Consider the following 25,217-nt stretch of genomic DNA (forward strand, 5'->3'; position numbering starts at 1 on the left):
TCCTTGCCTTCTTCCACTTCTCAGAGGGAATGCTTTCAACTTTTTCCCATTCAGTATTTTGTAGGCTGTGGGTTTGTCACAGATGGCATTAAGATATGTCCCTTCTATGCTGATTTTACTGAGGGTTTTAATCATAGAGGGATTCTGGATTTTTGTCAAATGCTTTTTCTGCATCTTTTGAGATGATCATGTCATTTTTGTTTTTAATTCTGTTTATGTGGTGCATCACATTTATTGACTTGCATATGTTAAACCATCCCTGCATCCCTGGTATAAAACTCCCTTGATCATGGTGGATTATCTTGCTGATATGCTGTTGGATTCTGTTAGCTATTACCTTGTTAAGAATTTCTCAATCTATGTTCATCAGGGATATTGGTCTGTAGTTTTTTGATGTTGCTGTTGTTATTGTTGTTATGTTTTTTCTGGTTTTGGTACTAGGGTAATGCTGGCTTCATAGAATGATTTAGGGAGGATTCCCTCTTTCTCTTGTGGAATAGTGTCAATAACATTGGTACTAATTTTTCTTTGACTGTCTGATAGAATTCAACTGTGAATTTATCTTTTCCTGGACTTTTTTGTTGGCAATCTTTTTCATTATCATTTCAATCTCACTGCTTGTTATTGACCTCTTCATGGTTTCTCATTCTGCTTGGTTTAAGCTAGGTGGGATGTAAATTTCTAGGAATTTATCCATCTCCCTAGGTTTTCTAGTTTATGCACATAATGTTGTTCACAGTAGCCTTGAATGAAATTTTGTATTTCTGTCTTGTCGGTTGTAATATCCCTCATTTTATTTCTAATTGAGCTTATTTGGATCTTCTTCTTTTCTTGGTTAATCTCAGTAACAGTCTATCAATTTTATTTATCTTTTCAAAGAACCAGCTTTTGTTTCATTTGTCCTCTGTGTTTTTTCATTTCAATTTTATTTATTTCTGCTCTAATGTTGGTTATTTGTTTTCTTCTGCTGGGTTTGGGTTTGATTCATTCTTATTTCTCTTGTTCTTTAAGGTGTGACCTTAGATTGTCTATTTGCACTCTTTCAGACCTTTTGATGTAGGCATTTAAGGCTATGAACTTTCCTCTTAGCACTACCTTTGCTGTATCCCAGAGGTTTTGAGAGGTTGTGTCACTATTGTCGTTCAGTTCAAATAATTTTTTAATTCCCATCTTGATTTCGTTGTTGACCCAATGATCATTCAGGGGCAGGCTATTTAATTTCCACGTATTTGGATGGTTTTGAAGTTTCCTTTTGGAGTTGATTTCCAATTTTATTTCACTGTGGTCTAAAAGAGTAGTTGATATAATTTCAATTTTCTTAAATTTATTGAGACTTTTTGTGGCCTATAATATGGTCTACTTTGGAGAATATTTTATGCAGTGATGAATAGAATATATATTCTGAGGTTGTTGGGTAGAATGTTCTGTAAATATCTGTCAAGTCCATTTGTTCTAGGGTATAGTTTAAGTCCATTGTTTCTTTGTCAACTTTCTGTCTTGATGATCTGTCTAGTGCTGTCAGTGGACTACTAAAGTACCCCTCTATTATTGTGTTGTTACATCATTTCTTAGGTCTAGTAGTTATTGTTTTATAAATTTGGGATCTCCAGTGTTAGATGCATATATATTTGGGAGTGTGATACTTTCCTGTTGGACAAGGCCTTTTATCATTATGTAATGTTCCTCTTTGGCATTTTTAACTGCCGTGGCTTTGAAGTTTGTTTTGTCTGATATAAGAATAGCTACTTCTGCTCACTTTAGATGTCCATTTGGTTACTTCAGGTACACCCTATGTAAATGGAGAGGATGAAGCAAAGTTATGAAGTCATCTGTGGTGTACATCCTATGGAGTGTATATGTCCTGTTATACCTGAAGTGTGAATTGGCCTTATGTTTCCTGCCTCCAGACTCTATTTTCCTCCCTCATCTCCCCACTGAGAGATGTGATCCCCATAAATATTTATGAGAGGCAGAGGGATCGATGGTATTTTTTCTGTAGCTGTCTCATGCTGGCCTGGGGTGTAATCCTTACCTATTTGGGATCACGGAACTCACCCTGCTTTATCTAGTGGGAGCAGGGTAACTTCTTGGTGGCCAGAGGTGGTGTCTTCACCTGGAACTGGATGGAAGCTTTGTTGCATAAATATCTGAAGCTTGATGGTCCCTAGGTGAGAAAAAATAAATTTGGTTAAAATATTTAATGAGGACTTCAGGGTTGTACACCTATGCTGTCAGAAATGTTTGTTACAGAGATTTGCAGGAGAAAAAACAAAGCTCGGTTTGTTCCAGAATCTATGTGTTTTCTTAAAGTCTTAGCACAAGTGACTCCATTTTTGTTTGGTTTGGTTTGCTGGGACCTATTGTATTAGCTTAGTCCAAAACAATGGCCTCCCATAATTTTGTTTAAAAAAATCCCCTTTTTGGTCAGGTTCTCACTTAGATGAGAGCATAACCAAAACTTAAGGCCTTAGCACCACTCTCAGTTACCATCATTTTGGGTTTCCAGTTTCAGCACATCGTTTATGGATTATGGTGTCTTCATGGTTGCACATTTCTTTCAACTCCTGTTATTCCAGTTGAAGAGAGATGACATGACATTCTAGAGATGGCTGCATGCAAGCATTTAAAACCTTTGAGAAAACACAGTGTACCAGGGAGACTATAAATATGACTATTGGGAGGATAATATCAAGAGTTTGGAGTATGCTCCTTATCTAACATCCCCATGAACCAAATGTCCTAAAATAAAATAAATCAAAGAATGAGCCAAATAAAGAGTTTACTTACTTGACTAGGCAATTTCTTCATCAATCCCCTACCAATGAATTTCTATAATTTTCATTTGTTGTATTTCTCCATAGGCCACAAGTGCCAGTAGCTGCACAGACACTTCTCTGTTTAACCAATTCTATCATAACTTTCACAAGAGAATTTAGGGCCTATTGTGTAACTGTAGCCTTTACAGTAGAATTTGCTATAGAACCTATCATAAGGGATACATTTCTAATCATTGTATCTTTTAATTTAAATCATAAAAAAGGATCTAACAAATGATGCCCTTTTAGAAGAGTGAAGGCCTTCTGGCAATGTTCTTTTTAATCTATGATGTGGATTAGAAGGAGTGAACCAATCTTTTGTTTTTGACTGATTATCAGGCAATGCATGTACCATTAAAGCTTCTTACCTATATTGGGCCTTCATATTTTATCTATCAAAGTGTAAGTTTATCCATGTATAAGGCTGGCTGTGAACTCCTTCACAAATAAAAGTATACCCCATAAGTGCACATAACAGACCCCTTTTCCACTTCTATTGTTCATAGAGTCATAAGTAAGACAAAATATTCAAGAATAAGAGTTTAATGATAGTAGAAGTCTTAATCTGTGAACTTGGGAAAAGCTGTTCATATCAATGATGCCATCCTCTTCTTGGGAGAAATTTCCCTGGTTAGTTTTACCTTAAGGGTTCCAATGGGCCCACAGCTTCAAGAGCGTGGAGGGACCCTTCTCAGTTGTGAGATTATGAACCCAAAGTTCAAGGTCCTGAAGTTTTGTAGCAGTGTGGATGGCAAGGACAGTCTTTCTCTGGTGTTTCCAGAAGATTCAGGCCATAAAAAGCTTTCTTTCTTTACTTGGTGAAAATACACTGTAGCATAATAATCTACTGTTACAACACCAGCCCTCTTGCATAGGAAAACTTTTACATAACCAGAAAACATGCATTGAAAATAACAATGAAATGAAATCCCTTTATAAAATGTTTAAATAGGTGACCAGGTGACCAAATGTACCTGAGCTTAAATTGTTTACCCAGGAATATGGAATCAAACATTGATTATAAACTATTTTAAACAATTTCAGTATTAGCTGGTTTAATATAAAAGTATTTTCTTGATACCTAATTATTTTTTTGTTTTACTTGAGTTAGTAACTTTATACAAGAAAACTTGGTTATTTCTGTGGTTTACAATAACAACATAATAGCTATAATTGTGATTGGTAGCATTTACTTAGATATTCAAATTCTAGAAATCCCATACAGTTTTGAAATATATATTAGTATTATTCACAAAAATATAACCTAAAGAAGATTGAACATCATTTTGGCAAACCCACGTACCTAAGCATGTCAAATAATTCATTTAACTTTTTTCTGGAAGTTTTTAGGGGCCCTGTGATCCACTCAGAAAGCCAGGCATTAGAAAAGACAATTTTGAAACTGAAGTTTGATTTTGGAATTCCAGGTTACCATAAATTATTTATGTTGCCAAAATGATGATGAAGAAATCTTAAAGAAGTAAAAACCTTTTACCAAAAATACCCCACATTCTACTGTTTATACACACCTTGCATGTAAAACTCTTTCTAGTAGTCTTAATTGCATGTTACAATTGGGACTCTTAGCAATTTTAACTTTAAGGTAAAACCTGGTAGGTTATGTTCTGATAAAGTTTGACTATTTCCAACATAGCTAGAGCATGGCCAATTCCAGATGTCCCCAGGCCTTACCTAGCTGGAAAGCAAGCAAGTTAAACACTTTTCAAAAGCCAAATAAGCAGTCTATGACCTTAAAGTATTTAGGAAACCTAATATTTAAACATAATTTAGAACACATGCTTACATTTTGAAGACAATTGTATTTTACCAATAATCTTTAAAATCCTTTTTATTTCCAAAAGATTGCTAAAGTCACATGAATTAAAAAGCATTAAACTTTCCAGTTTTCTGACAAAATGTTTGATTTAAGCTCTTATTATTACTGAACCAATTAATTAAAACTTTACAGAGTAGATAAACACTGACTTTTATTTTGTATTTAACCAGTTTGCAAAGAGAGAAAGAGGCCAGAGACTGACTGGTAAGAAATTCTTACCCTTTTGATGGTATGCCAGGTTTCTGGGCTCTCTCTCCTTGAGCAGCCCTAGTGACCCTGCTTGACTGTATGCAAACAAACACATTGCTGGGAATTAAGAATAGTCACAAATACTTTATAAATTTTGGAGAAATTAGAGAGGGAAATACGACTCAAATTCTATCTATGAAAGTATACTTAACACACTTAAATTATCAGGAAACCTAAAATCTAAAAAGGTAATTTATAAGGATAAAAAGCTGGTGTGCTCCATTAATTCCTGCAGCCCAACAAAGGTAGCTTAGGAATTCCAGATAAATGAAATGAATGATGACTTGGTAGAAATACATAGGAAACAAAATAACTATTTACAGAACCAAATAAAAGCCTTCCACTAGAAACTAAAAAAGTATCATGGTTTTATATATACGGATACCCAAGAAAAGCCAGAGGAGAATAAACAGCAAATGAATAAAAACTATAAGCAAAAACAAATAAATAGGAAACCAACCTAAATTTTCCACTCAATTTAACCTGGAGGCTACAATATTTCCTAGGGACACAGAAAACCTACATAATGAATATTTTATTCCTGATACACAATTCAGTATCCTTAAGCTCACTGATATTATCATACATCTTATGCAATTAAGAAATTCACTTTGGGCACATGACCAATAAGCACTCCAGCAAAATGGTAAATGCAAAACGGTAAACATAGTGTGAAGCAATGCAAGCATGTATGTGAAATTTGGCTTCACACCAAATCCAGGTTCATGCTTAACTATGTTAAAAAATGACTTGCCAAATTGCTGATGCATTTTTACAATACTTCTTACTTTTATCAAGACTATGAGCTTTAACTATGAAAATGTTAATTAGCCATACATTTCCAATTTTTTTAAATCAGGTTTTAAAGAATATTTTATAATTTAAACTTTTCTGACATTTTTCTCCCCTACTTAATGATTCCTTACTACATTGTTTTATAAATAACTTTTTCAAATCTATAATTTGAACTTTTAGATAACTTCTGAATTACAAAAAATTATTCTTTTTTCCATGAATAACATAACCCTTTCTGGAACATTTTGTATACAGAATTACATGTTAACTAGAATTTTATCATTAGTAACCTAAAACTTTAGTGAAACCCCAAAAAGCAAGAAATGTTGAACTATTTGATAGGGGTATTTATAGACAAGATCAATTCCACAATTTTAGAAACACATTTCTCCATATAATGGAGAATGACACAGATATCAAATGAGCTTTAAAAATAACTCTAAGATTTTAATTTACACAAACAGTTTACCTAAGACACTCATCCTATTCACTGTACTTAACTTTTTACTTTTAACAAAGGAGGCATGAGACATCAATCAACTTATGTAAAACAAACAATGGTTTGGTCTGGAAAGGTGGGACAACTCAAGGTGAGGAGGCTTGGGAACTTTCAGATCACAGGTGAGAGACAAATGGTTGCATTCTTTTGTTTCCAATTACCTTCTGAAGGCATTTCTATTTTTATTCCCCCGATAATTTTAAAGCTAGCTTGTTCAGTAAAGTGATACCTTAAGTCACATGAACTTGAAAATTGCTTAGAGAATGAAGAAGCCTCAGGAGCCAATGTGATCAACTGGAAGAAAGGGTATCAGTGATGGAAGATGAAATGAATGAAATGAAGTGAGACAGGAAGTTTAGAGAAAAAAGAATAAAAAGAAATGAACAAAGCCTCCAAGAAATATGGGACTATGTGAAAAGACCAAATCTACGTCTGATGGTGTACCTGAAAGTGACAGGGAGAATGGAACCAAGTTGGAAAACACTCTGCAGGATATTATCCAGGAGAACTTCCCCAACCTAGCAAGGCAGGCCAACATTCAGATTCAGGAAATACAGAGAACACCACAAAGATACTCCTCGAGAAGAGCAACTCCAAGACACATAATTGTCAGATTCACCAAAGTTGAAATGAAGGAAATAATGTTAAGGGCAGCCAGAGAAAAAGGTAGGGTTACCCACAAACGGAAGCCCATCAGACTAACAGCTGATCTCTCAACAGAAACTCTACAAGCCAGAAGAGAGTGGGGGCCAATATTCAACATTCTTCAAGAAAAGAATTTTCAACCCAGAATTTCATATCCAGCCAAATTAAGCTTCGTAAGTGAAGGAGAAATAAAATACTTTACAGACAAGCAAATGCTGACAGATTTTGTCACCACCAGGCCTGCCCTAAAAGAGCTCCTTAAGGAAGCACTAAACATGGAAAGGAACAACTGGGACCAGCCACTGCAAAAACATGCCAAATTGTAAAGACCACCAAGGCTAGGAAGAAACTGCATCAACTAACAAGCAAAATAACCAGTTAACATCATAATGACAGGATCAAACTCACACATAACAATATTAACTTTAAATGTAAATGGACTAAATGCTCCAATTAAAAGACACAGACTGGCAAAGTGGATAAAATGTCAAGACCCATCAGTGTGCTGTATTCAGGAAACCCATCTCATGTGCAGAGACACACATAGGCTCAAAATAAAAGGATGGAGGAAGATCTACCAAGCAAATGGAAAACAAAAAAAGAGAGGGGTTGCAATCATAGTCTCAGATAAAACAGACTTTAAACCAACAAAGATCAAAAGAGACAAAGAAGGCCATTACATAATGGTAAAGGGATCAATTCAGCAAGAAGAGCTAACTATCCTAAATATATGTGCATCCAATACAGGAGCACCCAGATTCATAAAGCAAGTCCTGAGTGACCTACAAAGAGACTTAGAGCCCCACACAATAATAATGGGAGACTTCAACACCCCACTGTCAACATTAGACAGATCAACAAGACAGAACGTTATCAAGGATACCCAGGAATTGAACTCAGCTCTGCACCAAGCGGACCTAATAGACATCTACAGAACTCTCCACCCAAAATCCACAGAATATACACTTTTTTCAGCACCATGCCACACCTATTCCAAAATTGACCACATATTTGGAAGTAAAGCTCTCTTCAGCAAATGTAAAAGAACAGAAATTATAACAAACTGTCTCTCAGACCACAGTGAAATCAAACTAGAACTCAGGATGAAAAAACTCACTCAAAACCACTCAACTACATGGAAACTGAACAATCTGCTCCTGAATGACTACTGGGTACATAATGCAATGAAGGCAGAAATGAAGATGTTCTTTGAAACCAACGAGAACAAAGACACAACATACCAGAATCTCTGGGATGCATTCAAAGCAGTATGTAGAGGGAAATTTATAGCACTAAATGCCCACAAGAGAAAGCAGGAAAGATCCAAAATTGACACCCTAACATCACAATTAAAAGAACTAGAAAAGCAAGAGCAAACACATTTAAAAGCTAGCAGAAGGCAAGAAATAACTAAAATCAGAGCAGAACTGAAGGAAATAGAGACACAAAAAACCCTTCAAAAAATTAATGAATCCAGGAGCTGGTTTTTTGAAAGGATCAACAAAATTGATAGACCGCTAGCAAGACTAATAAAGAAGAAAGGAGAGAAGAATCAAATAGATGCAATAAAAAATGATAAAGGGGATATCACCACCAATCCCACAGAAATACAAACTACCATCAGAGAATACTACAAACACCCCTACACAAATAAACTAGAAAATCTAGAAGAAATGGATAAATTCCTCGACACGTACACCCTCCCAAGACTAAACCAGGAAGAAGATGCATCTCTGAATAGACCAATAACAGGCTCTGAAATTGTGGCAATTATCAATAGCTTACCAACCAAAAAGAGTCCAGGACAAGATGGATTCATAGCCAAATTTTACCAGGGGTAAAAGGAGGAACTGGTACCATTCTTTCTGAAACTATTCCAATCAATAGAAAAAGAGGGAATCCTCCCTAACTCATTTTATGAGGCCAGCATCATCCTGATACCAAAGCTGGGCAGAGACAAAACCAAAAAAGAGAATTTTAGACCAATATCCTTGATGAACATTGATGCAAAAATCCTCAATAAAATACTGGCAAACTGAATCCAGCAGCACATCAAAAAGCTTATCCACCATGATCAAGTGGGCTTCATCCCTGGGATGCAAGGCTGGTTCAATATATGCAAATAAATAAATGTAATCCAACATATAAACAGAACCAAAGACAAAAACCACATGATTATCTCAATAGATATAGAAAAGGCCTTTGACAAAATTCAAAAACCCTTCATGCTAAAAACTCTCAATAAATTAGATATTAATGGGACTTATCTCAAAATAATAAGAGCTATCTATGACAAACTCACAGCCAATATCATACTGAATGGGCAAAAACTGGAAGCATTCCCTTTGAAAACTGGCACAAGACAGGGATGCCCTCTCTCACCACTCCTATTCAACATAGTGTTGGAAGTTCTGGCCAGGGTAATCAGGAAGGAGAAGGAAATAAAGGGCATTCAGTCAGGAAAAGAGGAAGTCAAATTGTCCCTGTTTGCAGATGACATGATTGTATATCTAGAAAACCCGATCGTCTCAGCCCAAAATCTCCTTAAGCTGATAAGCAACTTCAGCAAAGTCTCAGGATACAAAATCAATGTACAAAAATCACAAGCATTCTTATACACCAATAACAGACAAACAGAGAGCCAAATCATGAGTGAACTCCCATTCACAATTGCTTCAAAGAGAATAAAATATCTAGGAATCCAACTTACAAGGGACGTGAAGGACCTCTTCAAGGAGAACTACAAACCACTGCTCAATGAAATAAAAGAGGATACAAAGAAATGGGAGAACATTCCATGCTCATTGGTAGGAAGAATCAATATCGTGAAAGTGGCCATACTGCCCAAGGTAATTTAAAGATTCAATGCCATCCCCATCAAGCTACCAATGACTTTCTTCACATAATTGGAAAAAACTACTTCAAAGTTCCTATGGAACCAAAAAAGAGCCCGCATCGCCAAGTCAATCCTAAGCCAAAAGAACAAAGGTGGAGGCATCACACTACCTGACTTCAAACTATAGTACAAGGCTACAGTAAGCAAAACAGCATGGTACTGGTACCAAAACAGAGATATAGACCAATGGACCAGAACAGAGCCCTCAGAAATAATGCCGCATATCTACAACTATCTGATCTTTGAGAAACCTGAGAAAAACAAGCAATGAGGAAAGGATTCCCTATTTAATAAATGGTGCTGGGAAAACTGGCTAGCCATATGTAGAAAGCTGAAACTGGATCCCTTCCTTACACCTTACACAAAAATTAATTCAAAATGAATTAAAGACTTAAACGTTAGACCTAAAACCATAAAAACCCTAGAAGAAAACCTAGGCATTACCATTCAGGACATAGGCATGGGCAAGGACTTCATGTCTAAAACACCAAAAGCAATGGCAACAAAAGCCATAATTGACAAATGGGACTTAATTAAACTAAAGAGCGTCTGCACAGCGAAAGAAACTACCATCAGAGTGAACAGGCAACCTACAAAATGGGAGAAAATTTTCACAACCTACTCATCTGAGAAAGGGCTAATATCCAGAATCTACAGTGAACTCAAACAAATTTACAAGAAACAAACAAACAACCCCATCAAAAAGTGGGCAAAGGACATGAACAGACACTTCTCAAAAGAAGACATTTATGCAGCCAAAAAACACATGAAAAAATGCTCACCATCACTGGCCATCAGAGAAATGCAAATCAAAACCACAATGAGATACCATCTCACACCAGTTAGAATGGCAATCATTAAAAAGTCAGGAAACAACAGGTGCTGGAGAGGATGTGGAGAAGTAGAACACTTTTACACTGTTGGTGGGACTGTCAACTAGTTCAAACATTGTGGAAGTCAGTGTGGTGATTCCTCAGGGATCTAGAACTAGAAATACCATTTGACCCAGCCATCCCATTACTGGGTATATACCCAAAGGACTATAAATCATGCTGTCATAAAGACACATGCACACGTATGTTTATTGTGGCACTATTCACAATAGCAAAGACTTGGAACAAACCCAGATGTCCAACAATGATAGACTGGATTAAGAAAATGTGGCACATATACACCATGGAATACTATGCAGCCATAAAAATGATGAGTTCATGTCCTTCGTAGGAACATGGATGAAATTGGAAATCATCATTCTCAGTAAACTATCGCAAGACCAAAAAACCAAACACCGCATATTCTCACTTATAGGTGGAATTGAACAATGAGAACACATGGACACAGGAAGGGGAACATCACACTCTGGGGACTGTTGTGGGGTGGGGGGAGGGGGGAGGGATAGCTTTAGGAGATATACCTAATGCTAAATGATGAGTTAATGGGTGCAGCACACCAGCATGACACATGTATACATATGTAACCAACCTGCACATTGTGCACATGTACCGTAAAACTTAAAGTATAATAATAATAAAAAATAAAATAAAAATAATAATAAAAAAAGAAAATTGCTTAGACTTATTTACTTAATTTATGAGAGCTCTTTTACTTATAAGCCAATTTGGTAGACACAACATATAACAATAAGTGTGCATGTAAATAAACACATCTAGACCTGTATACACACACATAAATGAAGATCCAATAGCTTGGAACCTTAGCCATGAGATAGCAATATAAGCTTTCTGGTTTTATTTTTCCCCAATAAATAATCCAGCGGAGACTGAGAACCAAAATTTTGTGTAAAGCAGTTTTCAAGGCAGTTTGATTTTTAAAGGCCAAACCTCCCCAGACCCCAAAGAGCCCTGGAGCCAAACAGTACCAAAGGAGGGCATCACACGTTAACCAGGCTCCCTGCTTAGAACCACAGCACAAAAGCCTGGATACATGCAAAGCCATTCCACTTTCTCATTCAACATTAAACTCCAGATTTAAAGCAATGTTGGGCCCAAGCAGCATTGCAACTGTGAAAGAAAATTCTAAGGAGTGCTTAACACTAGATCTCAGAACCTCTGCCAAGAATGTTCTCTTTGGAGTGGTTGGGGTCTGCAGAACCCACGGAGTGAGTTCCAAATGTCTCTGGCCTTAGGTGGGCACCACATGCAGGTCTTCCTCTCCACAGCATACTATGGGCTTTATGAGAATAGCCATTAACTGTAATGTGAACTGGATGCTGGGTGGGCCTTTTTGTTCCTTAGCCAGTTGAGTACAATAAGGGAAGAATTTAGCATATGAAAAGAAGGTTTAAGTTGCCTGAAACATGTTCGAGTTTGCTCTGAGCTGCGCCTGCATGTAGGGGTCAGGGACCATGCTCAGAAAAGATATAAAAGAAATTCTTCCCCCTTTGGGACAGGGCAATTATTACCATTCATTCCTAGGTCTTCAGGCAGTACTGGGGAGTGACCCTAGCCAATTGCCCTCAATTTCCAAAGAGCTACTAGGAAACAGCCACTGAAAGACTGAAAAGAAAGAGAGGAAAAAAACCATGAAAAAGACTCAGGTTCCTTAAGCTAACCGGGCGGTGGTGGTCACGCTTCTCCACGTGGAAACCCCTTAGTTTCAGTGGCCATGGCCAGAAACCTGCAGTTGTTTCTATGTTTAGGCGCTGCTCACCAAGGGTCCCAGGTTGGAAAAGAAAAGAGAGGGAAAGAGATTCCCTTGTATTGGAGCAGAAAGGGAAAGAAGAAAGGAGAAGAATAAATCCCAAACTCTGGGCTTACCTCTTCCTCCAGGCTGGCTTGCCAAAATATGTTAAAGGTGAAGGGTGTCCAGGTTCTTGGCATCTTGAACAAAGAATTGGACAAAACACACAAACAAAGCAAGGAAGGGATGAAGGGATTTATTCAAAACGAAAGTACACTCCACAGTTTGGGAGCAGGCCTGAGCCTAGGGGCTCAAAAGCCCCATTACAGAATTTTTGGGAGTTTAAATACCCCCTAGAGGATTCCGTTGTTTACTTTGGGTACGCCCTGTGTAAATGAAGAGGACGAAGTAAAGTTACAAAGTCATTTATGGCATATGCCCTATGGAGAGGATATTTCCTCTTATAGCTGAAGTGTGAGTTGGCCTTATGTTCCTTGCCTCTAGACCACATTTTCCTGCCTCAATGTAAAAATGGCTTAAAACACATTGTATGTTTTTCAATTTGTGGTTACTATGAGGCTTGCAAATACTACTTTATAACCCATTATTTTAAGCTGATGACAACTTAACACTGATTGTATAAACAAACAAACATGCAAAAAGAAAACTAATAAACACTATACATTATCCCCTCACTTTTTAATGTTTTCTTGTTTCTCTTTATGTTTTATTGTATTATGTTGTAAAAAGTTGTGATTATTATTAGTTGGTTCATTATTTAGTCTTTCTACTTAAGATAAGAGTAGTTTATACACCCCCATTATATTGTCATGCTATTCTGTTTTTTTTTCTTCTGTGAGCTTATTCTTACCTGTACATTTTGTACTTTCAGATGATTTCTTATTGCTCATTAACATCCTTTTCTTTCTGATTGAAGTACTCTCTTTAGTATTTCTGGTAGGACGGGTCTGACATTGAAATACCTCAGCTTTTATTTACATGGGAAAGTCTTTATTTCTCCTTTATGTTTGAAGGATATTTTTACTGGATATACTCTTTTAGGATAAAAGTATTTTTCTTTAAGCACTTTAAATATATCATGCCACTTTCTCCTGGCCTGTAAGGTTTCCACTGAAAGGTCTCCTACCAGATATATTGGAGATCCATTGTATGCTAGCTGTTTCTTTTCTTTTGCTACTTTTATAATCCTTTCTTTAACCTTGACCTTTGGAAGTTTGATTATTAAATGTCTTGAAGCAGTCTTTCTTGATATAAATCTCCTTGGTTTTCTATAACCTTCTTTTACTTGAATGTTAATATCTTTCTGTAGGTTTGGGAAGTCCTGTGGTTTTATCCCTTTGAATAAACTTCCTACCTCTATCTCTTTCCCTGCCTCCTCTTTAAAGCCAATAACTCTTATATTTGCCATTCTGAGGCTATTTTCTAGTTCTTGGAGGCATGTTTTATTATTTTTTTTTTAATTTGTCTCCTCTGACTGATTTCATTCAACCTGTTTTTAGGCTTACTAATTCTTCCTCCTGCTTATTTAATTCTGCCATTAAGAGACTCTGATACATTATTCAGCATATTAGTTTCATTTTTCACCTCTATAATTTCTACTTGATTCTTTTAATTATTTCAATCTTTGTTATATTTTTCTGATGGCATTCTGAATACCTTGTCTGTGTTTTCTTGAATTTCTTGGGTTTCCTCAAAACAACTATTTTGAATTCTTTGTCTGAAAGGTTATATAACTTTGTTTCTCCAGGATTGGTCTCTGGTAACTTGTTTAGTTTTTTTGGTAAGGTCATGTTTTACTGGAAGGGGCTGATGCTTGCAGATATTTGTCAGTGTCTGGACATTGAAGAGTTAGGTATTCATTGTAGTCTTCACAGTCTGGGCTTGTTTGTGCCTGTCCTTCTTGGGAAGGCTTTTTAGGTATTCAAAGGGACTTGAGCCCCATGTCCAATAATGCTGTGTTTTTTGCAGACTTGTAGAGGTACTGTCTTGATTGTCTTGGATAAAATCTGGAAGAATTCTGTGGATTACCAGGTAGAAACTCTTGTTCTTTTCTTTTACTTTCTCCTAAATGAATGGGTGTCTCTGTCTTTGCTGAGCCACCTGGGAATAGAGGTGTGGTTATGCAAGCACCCCTGTAGCCACCACCACTGGTACTGCACTGGGTCGGACCTGAAGCCAGAGTAGCACTGGGTCTTGCTGAAGGCCCTTCCCTTCAGGGCAGCAAGTTTCCCCATGCCATGGATGGGCATAGAGATGCTGTTGGAAGCCAGAAATTGGAACAAAACACCTTAGCAGTTTACCTAATATTATAGTCCATTGCAGCTAAGCTCTCAAATGATACAAAGATCTTCCCACTCTTCTTTTTCCTTTCCATAGGCAGAGGAGCTTCTCCATGTTGCCACCACAACCACTAAGCACTCAAACAATACAAAGTTCTTCCCACTCTTCTTTTTCCTTTCCATAGGCAGAGGAGCCTCTCCATGTCACCACCACAACCACTGGTCCACAAGGGGTTCTGCCCATCCACTTCCAATGTTGACTTAAAGCCCAAGGTGTCATCAGTCAGCTCATGGTGAATGTTGCCAGGTCTTGGACTCACTCTTCAGCATAGTGGGCTCCCCACTTGCCCAGGGTGGGTCTAGAAATGCTGTCCAAAAGCCTAGGCCTGGACTCAGGGTCCCCAAGAACCTGTTTATTGCTCTGCCCCACTGTGGCTGAGCTACTAGCTAATTTTTTATTCTTGTAATGGTGCATTGGTGTGCAGATAGTTGTCAAAATTTGCTGTTCCAGCAAGAAGACAAATAGTATAGGCTTCTATTTTGCTATCTTACTCCACCTTCCCAGAAAAATGCTTTAACTCAACTGTGTTACATATGCTCAAAGATTTAAAGGCATTCATGAACAAAGAAATAAAGGAAATAAGAATAATGCATCAACAAACAGAAAATGTCAATTAAAATACATAAATTATTAATAGGAACCAAACATAAATTCTAGACCTGAAAGTACAATGGCTTAAATGAAAATTATACTAGAGGAGATAAACAGAGGATTTAAGATGAGAGAAGAAATAATCAGCAAAATCGAAGCTAGATGAATTGAAATTATCTAGTCTGAGGAGAGGTAAAGAGGAAAATGAACAGTGCCTAAAGACTTGTGGAACATCATTGTTCCTGGTTAAATAGTGCCTACCCCCCAGAAAAACTTTGTGTTAACCTAGAATCTTAGAATATGACCTTTTTTGGAAATAGAGTCTATGTAGATATAATTAGTTAAGATAACATCAACATGAAATTAGGATGGGCCCCAATCCAATTACTGGTATTGTTATAGGAAGATAAAACAGAAAAGACAGACATGAGGAAGAACGCCATGGAAAGATAGAGGTGGTGGTTGGGGTAATATGTCTATAAGCCAAGAGACATAAAGGGTTGCTGACAACCACCAGAGGCTAGGAGAGAATCATAAAAACAGATTCTCCCCCAGGGTCTCTAATAAAAATCAACTGTGTTGATACCTTGATTTCTGATTCCAGCCTCTATAACTGTGAGAGAATAAATTTCTGTTGTTTTAAGCCACTCTGTTTCTGCTACCTAATTTTGGCAGCTTTAGGAAACTAATACAACCATCAAACATAAGAGCACATGCATTATGGGAGTTGCAGAAAGAGAATAAATAAATGAAGAGAAAGAATTTTGAAGAAATTATAGCCCCAAATGTTCTGAATTCTTTAATATTTCCTCATTTTATAAAATACATTAATTTACACATGCAAGAAGCTCTACAAATTTAAGAAATAAGAGATCAGCATTACTGATTCTAAGGACATAAAAAGAGTAATAAAGGACAACTGAAAAACTAAGTACCCATAAATATGAAAAAGTGAATAAAATGAAAAAATAAGAAAGGCACAAAAACAAAGCTTATGCAAAAAATTGATTTTCTAACCTTGTCAATGACTACTAAAAATATTGATTTAATAATCCAAAAAAGAAAGCAACTCTTCCAAGATGGGTTCACTAGAAAATTCTGCAAAGCATTTAGGTAAGAAATTATACCAATTCTCTACAATCAAGTCCAGAAAGCAGGATAAACCACTTTCTACCTCATTCTATGAGATCAGCATTACTGTAATACCTAATACCAAAACCAAAAACATTACAAGAAAAACAATACTGCAGATCAAGATTTCTCATGAGCATGGATGCAATAATGCTCAAAAGAGTATTAGTAAATAAGTCCAACAATGTAGAAAAGACGTATACACTGACTAATGGGGTTTCATTTATGTATGTATGTATGTATATATGTATGTATGTATGTATTTATTTATTTATTTTCCTGCTTCTTTTTAAAAAATTTCAGTAGGTTTTTGGGGAACAGGTGGTGTTTGCTTACATGAATAAGTTCTTTAGTGTTAATTTCTAAGAGTTTGGTGCACTCCTCTCCTGAGCACTGTACAATGTACTCAATGTGTAGTCTTTTATTCCTTACCCCCTCTCACTCTTTCCCCTGAATCCCCAAAGTCCATTGCATTATTCTTATGCTTTTGTATCCTCATGGCTTAGCTCCCACTTATGAGTGAGAACCACAATGTTTGCTTTTCCAGCCCTGAGTTACTTCAATAAGAACAATGATCTCCAATTCCATCCAGGTTGCCATTATTTTATTCTTTTTCATGGATGAGTAGTATTCCAAGGTGTGTATATATATATAAATCACATCGTTTTCTTTATCCACTCATTGATTGATGAGCATTTTGGGTTAGTTCTCAGTTTTTTAAATTTTGAATTCTCCTGTTATAAAAATGTGTGTGCAGATATCTTTTTGTTATAATGACTTATTTTCCTCTGGATAGATACCCAGCAGTGGGATTGCTGGATCAAATGATAGATCTACTTTTAGTTTTTTAAGGAATCTCCACACTGTTTTTCATAGTGGTTGTACTAGTTTACATTCCCACCAACAGTGTAAAAGCGTTTTCTTTTCACTGCATCTACACCAACATCTATTATTTTTTGATTATGGTCATTCTTGCAGGAGTGAGGTTGTATTGCATCGTGGTTTTTTTTGCCATTTGTGTATCTTCTTTGAGAATTGTATATTCATGTCCTTAGCCCACTTTTTGATGGGATTTTTTTCTTTCTTGCTTGCTGATTTGAGTTCCTTGTAGATGCTGGGTATTAGTCCTTTGTTTGACATATAGATTGCAAAGATTGTCTTCCCCTCTGTGGGTTGTCTGTTTAGTCTGCTGATTATTTCTCTCACTGGACAGAAGCCTTTTAGTTTAATTAGGGCTTACCTATTTATCTTTGTTTTTGTTGCATTTGCTTTTGTGTTCTGGGTCATAAAGTCTTTGCATAAGCCAATGTCTAGAAGTATTTTTCCAATGTTATATTCTAGATTTTTTATGGTTTTGTGTCTTAGACTTAAGTTTGTGATCCATCTTGAGTTGATTTTTGTATAAGGTGAGAGACAAGGTTCCAGTTTTATTCATCTGTATGTAGCTTGCCAATTACCCCAGCACCATTTGATGAATAGGGTGTCCTTTCCTCACTTTATGTTTTTGTTTGCTTTGTTGAAGATCAGTTGACTGTAAGTATATGGCTTTATTTCTGCGTTCTCTATTCTGTTCCATTGGTCTATATGCCTGTTTTTATACCAGTACCATGCTGTTCTGGTGACTATGGCTTTATAGTATAGTTTGAAGTTGGGTAATGTAATGCCACCAGATTTGTTCCCTTTGCTTAATCTTGCTTTGGCTATGTGAGCTCTTTTTTAGTTCCATGTAAACCTTAGCATTGTTTTTTCTAGTTCTGTGAAAAATTATGGTAGTATTTTGATGGAAATTGCATTGAATTTGTAGATTGCTTTTGTCAGTGTGGTCATATTTACAATATTGTTTCAACCAATCCATGAAAATGGAATGTGTTTCTATTCATTTATGTCATCTATGATTTCTTTCAGCAGTATTTTGTAGTTTTTCTTGTAGAGATTTCTCACTTTTTTGATTGTCTTCCTACATATTTTAGGTTTTTGGCACTGATTTGTTTACATTAATTTTGTATCCTGATATTTTGCTGAATCCATTTACCAGTTCTAGGAGCTTTTTGGAGGAGTCTATAGGGTTTTCTAGGTATATGATCATGCCATCAGAAAACAGCAACATTTTGAATTCCTCATTACCTGTTTGGATGCCCTTTATTTCTTTCTCTTATCTGATTGCTCTGGCTAGGATTTCCAGGTCTATTATATATATATATATGAGTTTATTAAGTGTTATCTCACACTATCACAAGGTCTCACAATAGGCCCTCTGTAGGCTGAGGAGCAAGGAGAGCCAGTCTGAGTTCCAAAACTGAAGAACTTGGAGTTTGATGTTCAAGGGCAGGAAGAATCCAGTATGGAAGAAAGATATAGGCTGGGAGGTAGGTCTGTCTCTTTTTTTTCACATTTTTCTGCCTGCTTATATTCTAGCCAAACTGGCAGCTGATTCGATCGTGCCCACCCAGGTTAAGGGTGGGTTTGCCTTTCACAGCCCACTGACACAGATGTTAATCTCCTTTAGCAACACCCTCACAGACACATTCAGGATCAATACTTTGTATCCTTCAATCCTATCAAGTTGACACTCAGTGTTAACCATTGCAAGTTCCCCCTTGTCAATTTGAACCCGTAAATACCTCCTGAGATCATACATAATCTTCTTCTTTTTTTTTTTTGAGATGGAGTCTCACTCTGTTGCCCAGGCTGGAGTGCAGTGGCACAATCCCAGCTCACTGCAAGCTCCGCCTCCCGGGTTCACACCATTCTCCTGCCTCAGTCTCCCAAGTAGCTGGGACTACAGGTGCCCGTCACCACACCCGGCTAATTTTTTGTATTTTGTATTTTTTTTAGTAGAGACATAATCTTCAAATAAAGACAATAATAAGATAATAATTACACCTAACATAATACAACTATCCTTTGCAGAACCAGAAAGACACCAACCTCCAACCCAAATACTATTACATAAAGTTAATAATGCTTAAACGCTGATGTGAGATCAATAAATCTTATGTCACATGATAAAGGAGAAAGGAAATGAAATGAAGATATTTTCTTAGTACAAGTGTGTACATGCACAAACATGTTTTTTACAAAAGAAGGAGGAAATACTCATGACAATTTCTGTCCTTATTTCTGCAGGTGGTCACATGATCATAGCTGGTATTGATGACTACCATCTTCTACTACTTATTCTGTATTCCCTTCACCTTCAGCAAGCATCTTGGCAGGTTGTGTTTTTTTTTCCTGGTGGAGTGATCGAAATCTTCATTCCTGAAGAGTCTGGGTCATTTGTAGGCCTGCCTGGATTGGGCTCTTGTAGCTTCCCATTGAACTTAACCACAGGGCATGGTAATGCTAAGAGATGCCCTCATGGATCTCCTGTATTCCATGCATACTCTTCCTTACCTCCATTGTGGAGTAGTAGACTAATTTCATTTTGATAGTCCTGGTCAATCACCCTAGCCAACACTGTAACTCCCTTTTTAGCCTGTTGACTCAAAGGCAGGAGGAGCCCAAAGTGTCCAGGTGGCAATCTTCACTTCCAGCTCAATGGAATCATTGTTGTGTCTCCTGGTGGTGTCATTCTTCCCTCTGGAACTAAGACCTCTAGGCCAGCACAGTGAAATGTAGCAGGAACAGGAAGCAAAAATTTTGCTAATGGATCACTAGAGGGCTGGCGAGTGCTGTCACTTCCACTTCCACCTTTTGATTCCTGGACCTGTGAATCCTGGGTATGGGAGAAACAGTATTACATATTGGACGCTGATTTAGAACATACATGACATTCTGGAAAACTTTGCCTCAGGCCCGCAAAGTATTGTCACCTAGTTGGTGTTACAATTGTGACTTCAAAAGGCCATTCCACCATTCTATCAATTCAGCTGCTTCAGGATGATGGGAAACATGGTAAGACCAGTGAATTCCATGAGCATGAGCCCACTGTCACACTTATTTAGCCATAAAGTGAGTGCCTTGGTCAGAGGCAATGCTGTGTTGTTTACCACGATGGTGGATAAGGCATTCTGTGAGTCCATGGATGGTAGTATTGGCAGAAGCATTGCGGGTAGGATAGGCAAGTCTATATCCAAAGTAAGTGTCAAATCCAGTGAGAACAAGCCTCTGCCCTTTCCATAATGGAAGAGGTTCAATATAATCAACCTGCCACCAGGCAGCTGGCAGATCACCCCAAGGACTGGTGCCATATTGAAGGCTCAGTGTTGTTCTCTGCTGCTGGCAAATTGGACACTCAGCAGTGGCAGTAGCCAGGTCAGCCTTGGTGAGTGGAATTCCATGTTGCTGAGCCTATGTGTAACCTCCATCCCTGCCACCTTGTCCACTTTGTTCATTGGACCATTGGGTGATGGTAGGGGTGTCTGGGAAAGGAGGCTGAGTGGGGTCCACAGAATGGGTCATCCTACCCACTTGATTATTAAAATCCTTAAAATCTTCCTCCGTTGAGGTCACCCATTGGTGGGCACTCACATGAGATACAAATATCTTTACAGTTTTTGACAAAGAGAAGGTCCATCCATATTCCTCTTTCCCAAATTTCTTTGTCTCCAATTTTCCAATCATGCTTCTTCGAAGTCCCTAAACATCCAGTGCAACCATTTGCTATAGTCCATGAATCAGTGTATAATAACACATCTGGAAATATCTCCTTCCATGCAAAGTGCACAACCAGGTGCACTGTTCAAAGTTCTGCCCACTGGGAAGATTTCCCTTCACCACTGTCCCTCAGGAATATCCTAGAAAGGGGCTGTAGTGCTGCAGCTGTCAACTTTTGGACAGTGCCTGCGTATGGTGCAGAACCCTCTATGAACTAGGCCCTAGTCTTTCCTTCCTCTGTCAACTGATCATAGGGAACTCCACATTAGGCCATCAGTGCAGGTTGGGGGAGAGAAGGCAGGATGGCAGGAGTGGAGATGATGGGCATTTGAGCCACTTCCTCATGTAACTTACTTGTGACTTCAGGACCTGCTGGAGCCCGATCATGTATATGCCACTTCCATTTGATGATGGAATGCTGCTGTGCACTACCCACTTTATGGCTAGATTGGTCAGAAAGCACCCAGTTCATGATAGGGAGTTCAGGTCACATGGTGACTTCATGACTTATAGTCAAACATTCAGTTTCTACCAATGCTCAGTAACAGGCCAAGAGCTGTCTCTCAAAAGAAGAATAGTTACCTGCAGAAGATGGCAGGGCCTTGGTCCGAAATCCTAGATGCCTCCACTCTGATTCACCTATGGGGGCCTTCCAAAGACTCCAAACAGCATCCTTATCTGCCAATGACAACTCAAGCACCATTGGATCTGCTGGGTCATATGGCCCAAGTGGCAGAGCAGCTTGCACAGCAGCCTGGACCTATTGCAGAGCCTTCTCCTGTTCTGGACCCCATTCAAAACTGGCAGCCTTTCAGGTCACTCAATAAATGGGCTGGAGTAACACACCCAAATGAGGAGTGTATTGCCTCCAATATTGAAATAGGCCCACTAGGCATTGTGCCTCTTTCCTGGTTGTAGGAGGGGCCAAATGCAGCAACTTATCCTTCACTTTAGAAGGAATATCTTGACAGACCCCAGACCACTGGACCCCTAGGAATTTTACTGAGGTAGAAGGTCCCTGAATTTTAGTTGGGTTTATTTCTCATCTTCTGGCATGCAATTGTCTCACAAATAAGTCCTGTGTGTTTGCTAATTCTTGCTCACTGGATCCAATCAGCATAACGTCTTCAATGTAATGGACCAGTGTGGTATCTTGCAGAAGCAAAAAGCAATCAAGGTCTCTTTGAATAAGATTATAACACAAAGCTGGCAGTTGATATACCCCTGAGGTAGGACAGTAAAGGTATATCGCTAGCCTTGCCAACTACAGGCAAATTGCTTCTGGTAGGCCTTATGTACAGGAATGGAGAAAAAGGCATTTGCCAAGTCAATGGCTGCATAGCAGGCACCAGGAGGTGTGTTAATTTGCACAAGCAATGAAACTATATCTGGTACAGCAGCTGCAATTGGTGTCACTACTTGGCTAAGCTTAGAATAATCCACTTTCATTTTCCAAGATTCATCTGTCTTTTGCACAGGCCAAATGGGAGAGTTGAGTGGGGACGTGGTGGGAATCATCATCCCTGTATCTTTCAAGTCCTTGGTGGTGGCACTAATCACCACAATCTCTCCAGGGATGCAATATTGTTTTTGACTTACATTTTTCTAGGTAGAGGCAGCTCTAATGGATTACATTTGGCTTTTTCCACCACAATAACCCTCACCTTGCCAATCCAGAAGCCAATGTGGGGTTTCTGCCAGCTACTAAGTATGTCTATGCCAATTGTGCATTCTGGCACTGGGGAAATGACCACAGGATGAGTCTGGGGACTCGGCCTCCCTTTCATTCAAGGGGTTCTGGGTCTGTAAACTGGCTCAAGTCTGGAAATTGATTGAGGGGCCATGATTCTCTGTTTTTGTAATTCAAATTAGTCTTTTGTCCATTTGACCTGGAAGTTCTCTGCTTGTATAAATTAAGTAGGAATGCAGTAGACTTCCTATCAATTTCACTTCCAGGAACACAGTGATTAATTAGCCAGTGCCAGGGGTCTACAAGAGTCAGACTGTTCTGATTACTGCTTTGTGTCTTCTGTCCATTACAGTAGCTATGCACATCTTACCTTTGAAGGTTGGGGGCCACCCCTTGGCCCCTGCCACCTCAGGATCTAATTACTTTTATTGTATTTAAATTTTGTAGTTGAGTGACTCTGGTTCCTACTGTTAGATCTGACATACAGAGAAGAGCAATTACAGGGCTCTTCAAAGATGCAGATGCTGCCCTCACAAATCTATTTTGCAAGACATTAGTCAAGGGTATATCTTCTGGACCCTCCCAGCTGGGATGAGTAGGTCTAAAGTGACTAATCCATTCCACAATCCCAATCTCCCTAAGTCTTTGGATCTCTTTCTCTACATTAAAACAAGGAAGATCATCTCCTTACAGTGGGCCATCTTTTAATCCATATTTCAGTTAACCAAGCAAATAAACGTTAGAACCCTTTTTAACTCCCTGAACTGCAACATTAAATGCAGAGTTCCTACTTAGTGGGCCCAAATCAATAAATTCAGCCTGATCCAACTCTGTTTCTTCCACCATTATCCCACACCCTTAATATCCATTTCCATGCCTGTTCTCCAGATTTCTGTTTATATAAATTAGAAAATTCAGGCTGGTTTTTTTTTTTTTTTTTGACAGAGTCTCACTCTGTCACCAGGCTGGAGTGCAGCGGCATGACCTTGGCTCAGTGTAACACCCAATCCCGGGTTCAAGCCATTTCCCTGCCTCAACCTCCCAAGTAGCTGGGGCTACAGGCGTGCGCCAGCATGCTCAGCAAATTTTTGAATTTTTAGTAGGGATGGGGTTTCACCACGTTGACCAGGATGGTCTCAATCTCTTGACCTCATGATCCGCCTGCTGTGGCCTCCCTTTTCGAGTGTAGTGCACCTCCTCATGGGTCACACTGTCAACCTCACCTCAAGGGGCCTGCCAGGACTTCAGTCTATTTATAGGTCTAGAAGCAAACAGGGGAGTTGAGGGTAACACCTGAGGAGAATCAACATTATTTTGCCTGGCAACTGCCTCACGGGAGGTCATTACTATTGCTTCAGGGAACACAGGGTTTATCTCCCCAGGCAAAGGTGGAAAGGCTGATGGCAGCATGGGTCAGAGATGGGGTGTAGTCACTACTGGAGATGGGGAAGCTGTTTCCTCTGGGCAAAAAAAGGTTCATTAGCATTTACAAACTCAGTGTCCCTAGCTTCACTGGGGTCCTTTCATATGTCCCCATTCTAAGTAGCAAGGTCCCATTCTTTTCCAATCAATGCCCTCAGTTTAGCAGTAGACACCTGGCATGCACCTTTCATTGCAGGTCAGCCACTTACATGATAAGAGCTTGTGTCTGCTTTTCCACAATTTCAGCTCTTTCTCTATAGGAGATAAGACTCTCATTCAGGGCAGTCTTAGCAGATTTGTGGCTCAGTATCTGCTTCTGAAGCCAGGAGATAGAAACCCTGAGTTCACCATTTTCTTTCACCACTTTGTCCACTGAACTTAGGACCAACCAACCAGCTTCATTATATTCCTTGGTTCTCCACATATTGTCAAAGGTATTATTTATGGAGTCACTAAACTCTTTGCCTCTCGTGAGCGATAAATCAGGAGTGTCAAATGCATTTCTTTTTTGTAAATCTCTGAACAGTTCAATCCAAGGACTATCAGTGTTCTCCATACTATTAGAAGTAGAGTCCTTAGCATTTTTAGGTGTAATCATATTAAGCAGTCAACTCCAGAAACCCCAAAACCAATGAAAGAACTCTATCCTTAATATTCTGTTCCTCTAGAACCACTCCTGGTACCAAAATCTATATTAGTCGAGGTTCTCTAGACAGACAGAACTAATGGAATAGATATACATATATAAAGGGGAATTTATTAAGTATTAACTCACACAAGCACAAGGTCCCACAATAGGCTGTCTGAAGGCTGAGAAGCAAGGAGAGCCAGTCCAAATTCCAAACTGAAGAACTTGGAGTTCGATGTTCGAGGGCAGGAAGCATTCAGCATGGGAGAAAGATGTAGGGTGGAAGGTAAGAGCAGTCTCTCTTTTTCACATTTTTCTGCCTGCTTATATTCTAGCCATGCTGGCAGCTGATTAGATTGTGCCCACTCAGATTAAAGGTGGGTCTGCCTTTCCCAACCCACTTACTCAAATGTTAATCTCC

At 38.5% G+C, this 25,217-nt stretch overlaps 1 protein-coding gene across 1 annotated transcript in view; it reads right to left on the reverse strand.

The window, feature by feature from the left end:
• Positions 1-21,759, reverse strand: part of LOC134739014 (uncharacterized) — a 45,912-nt gene extending 24,153 nt beyond the window's left edge. The window contains exons 1-2 of the mRNA XM_063660223.1: positions 21,639-21,759; positions 2,056-2,164 (exon numbers count right to left, since the gene is read on the reverse strand). Of these exons, the coding sequence (XP_063516293.1) occupies positions 2,056-2,164; positions 21,639-21,759 (230 nt within the window). The remainder of the gene's footprint in view (positions 1-2,055; positions 2,165-21,638) is intronic.
• Positions 21,760-25,217: the final 3,458 nt, after the last annotated feature.

This window comes from Pongo pygmaeus, chromosome X (genome assembly GCF_028885625.2).
Source record: "Pongo pygmaeus isolate AG05252 chromosome X, NHGRI_mPonPyg2-v2.0_pri, whole genome shotgun sequence".
In the NCBI taxonomy this organism is placed as follows: Eukaryota; Metazoa; Chordata; class Mammalia; order Primates; family Hominidae; genus Pongo; species Pongo pygmaeus.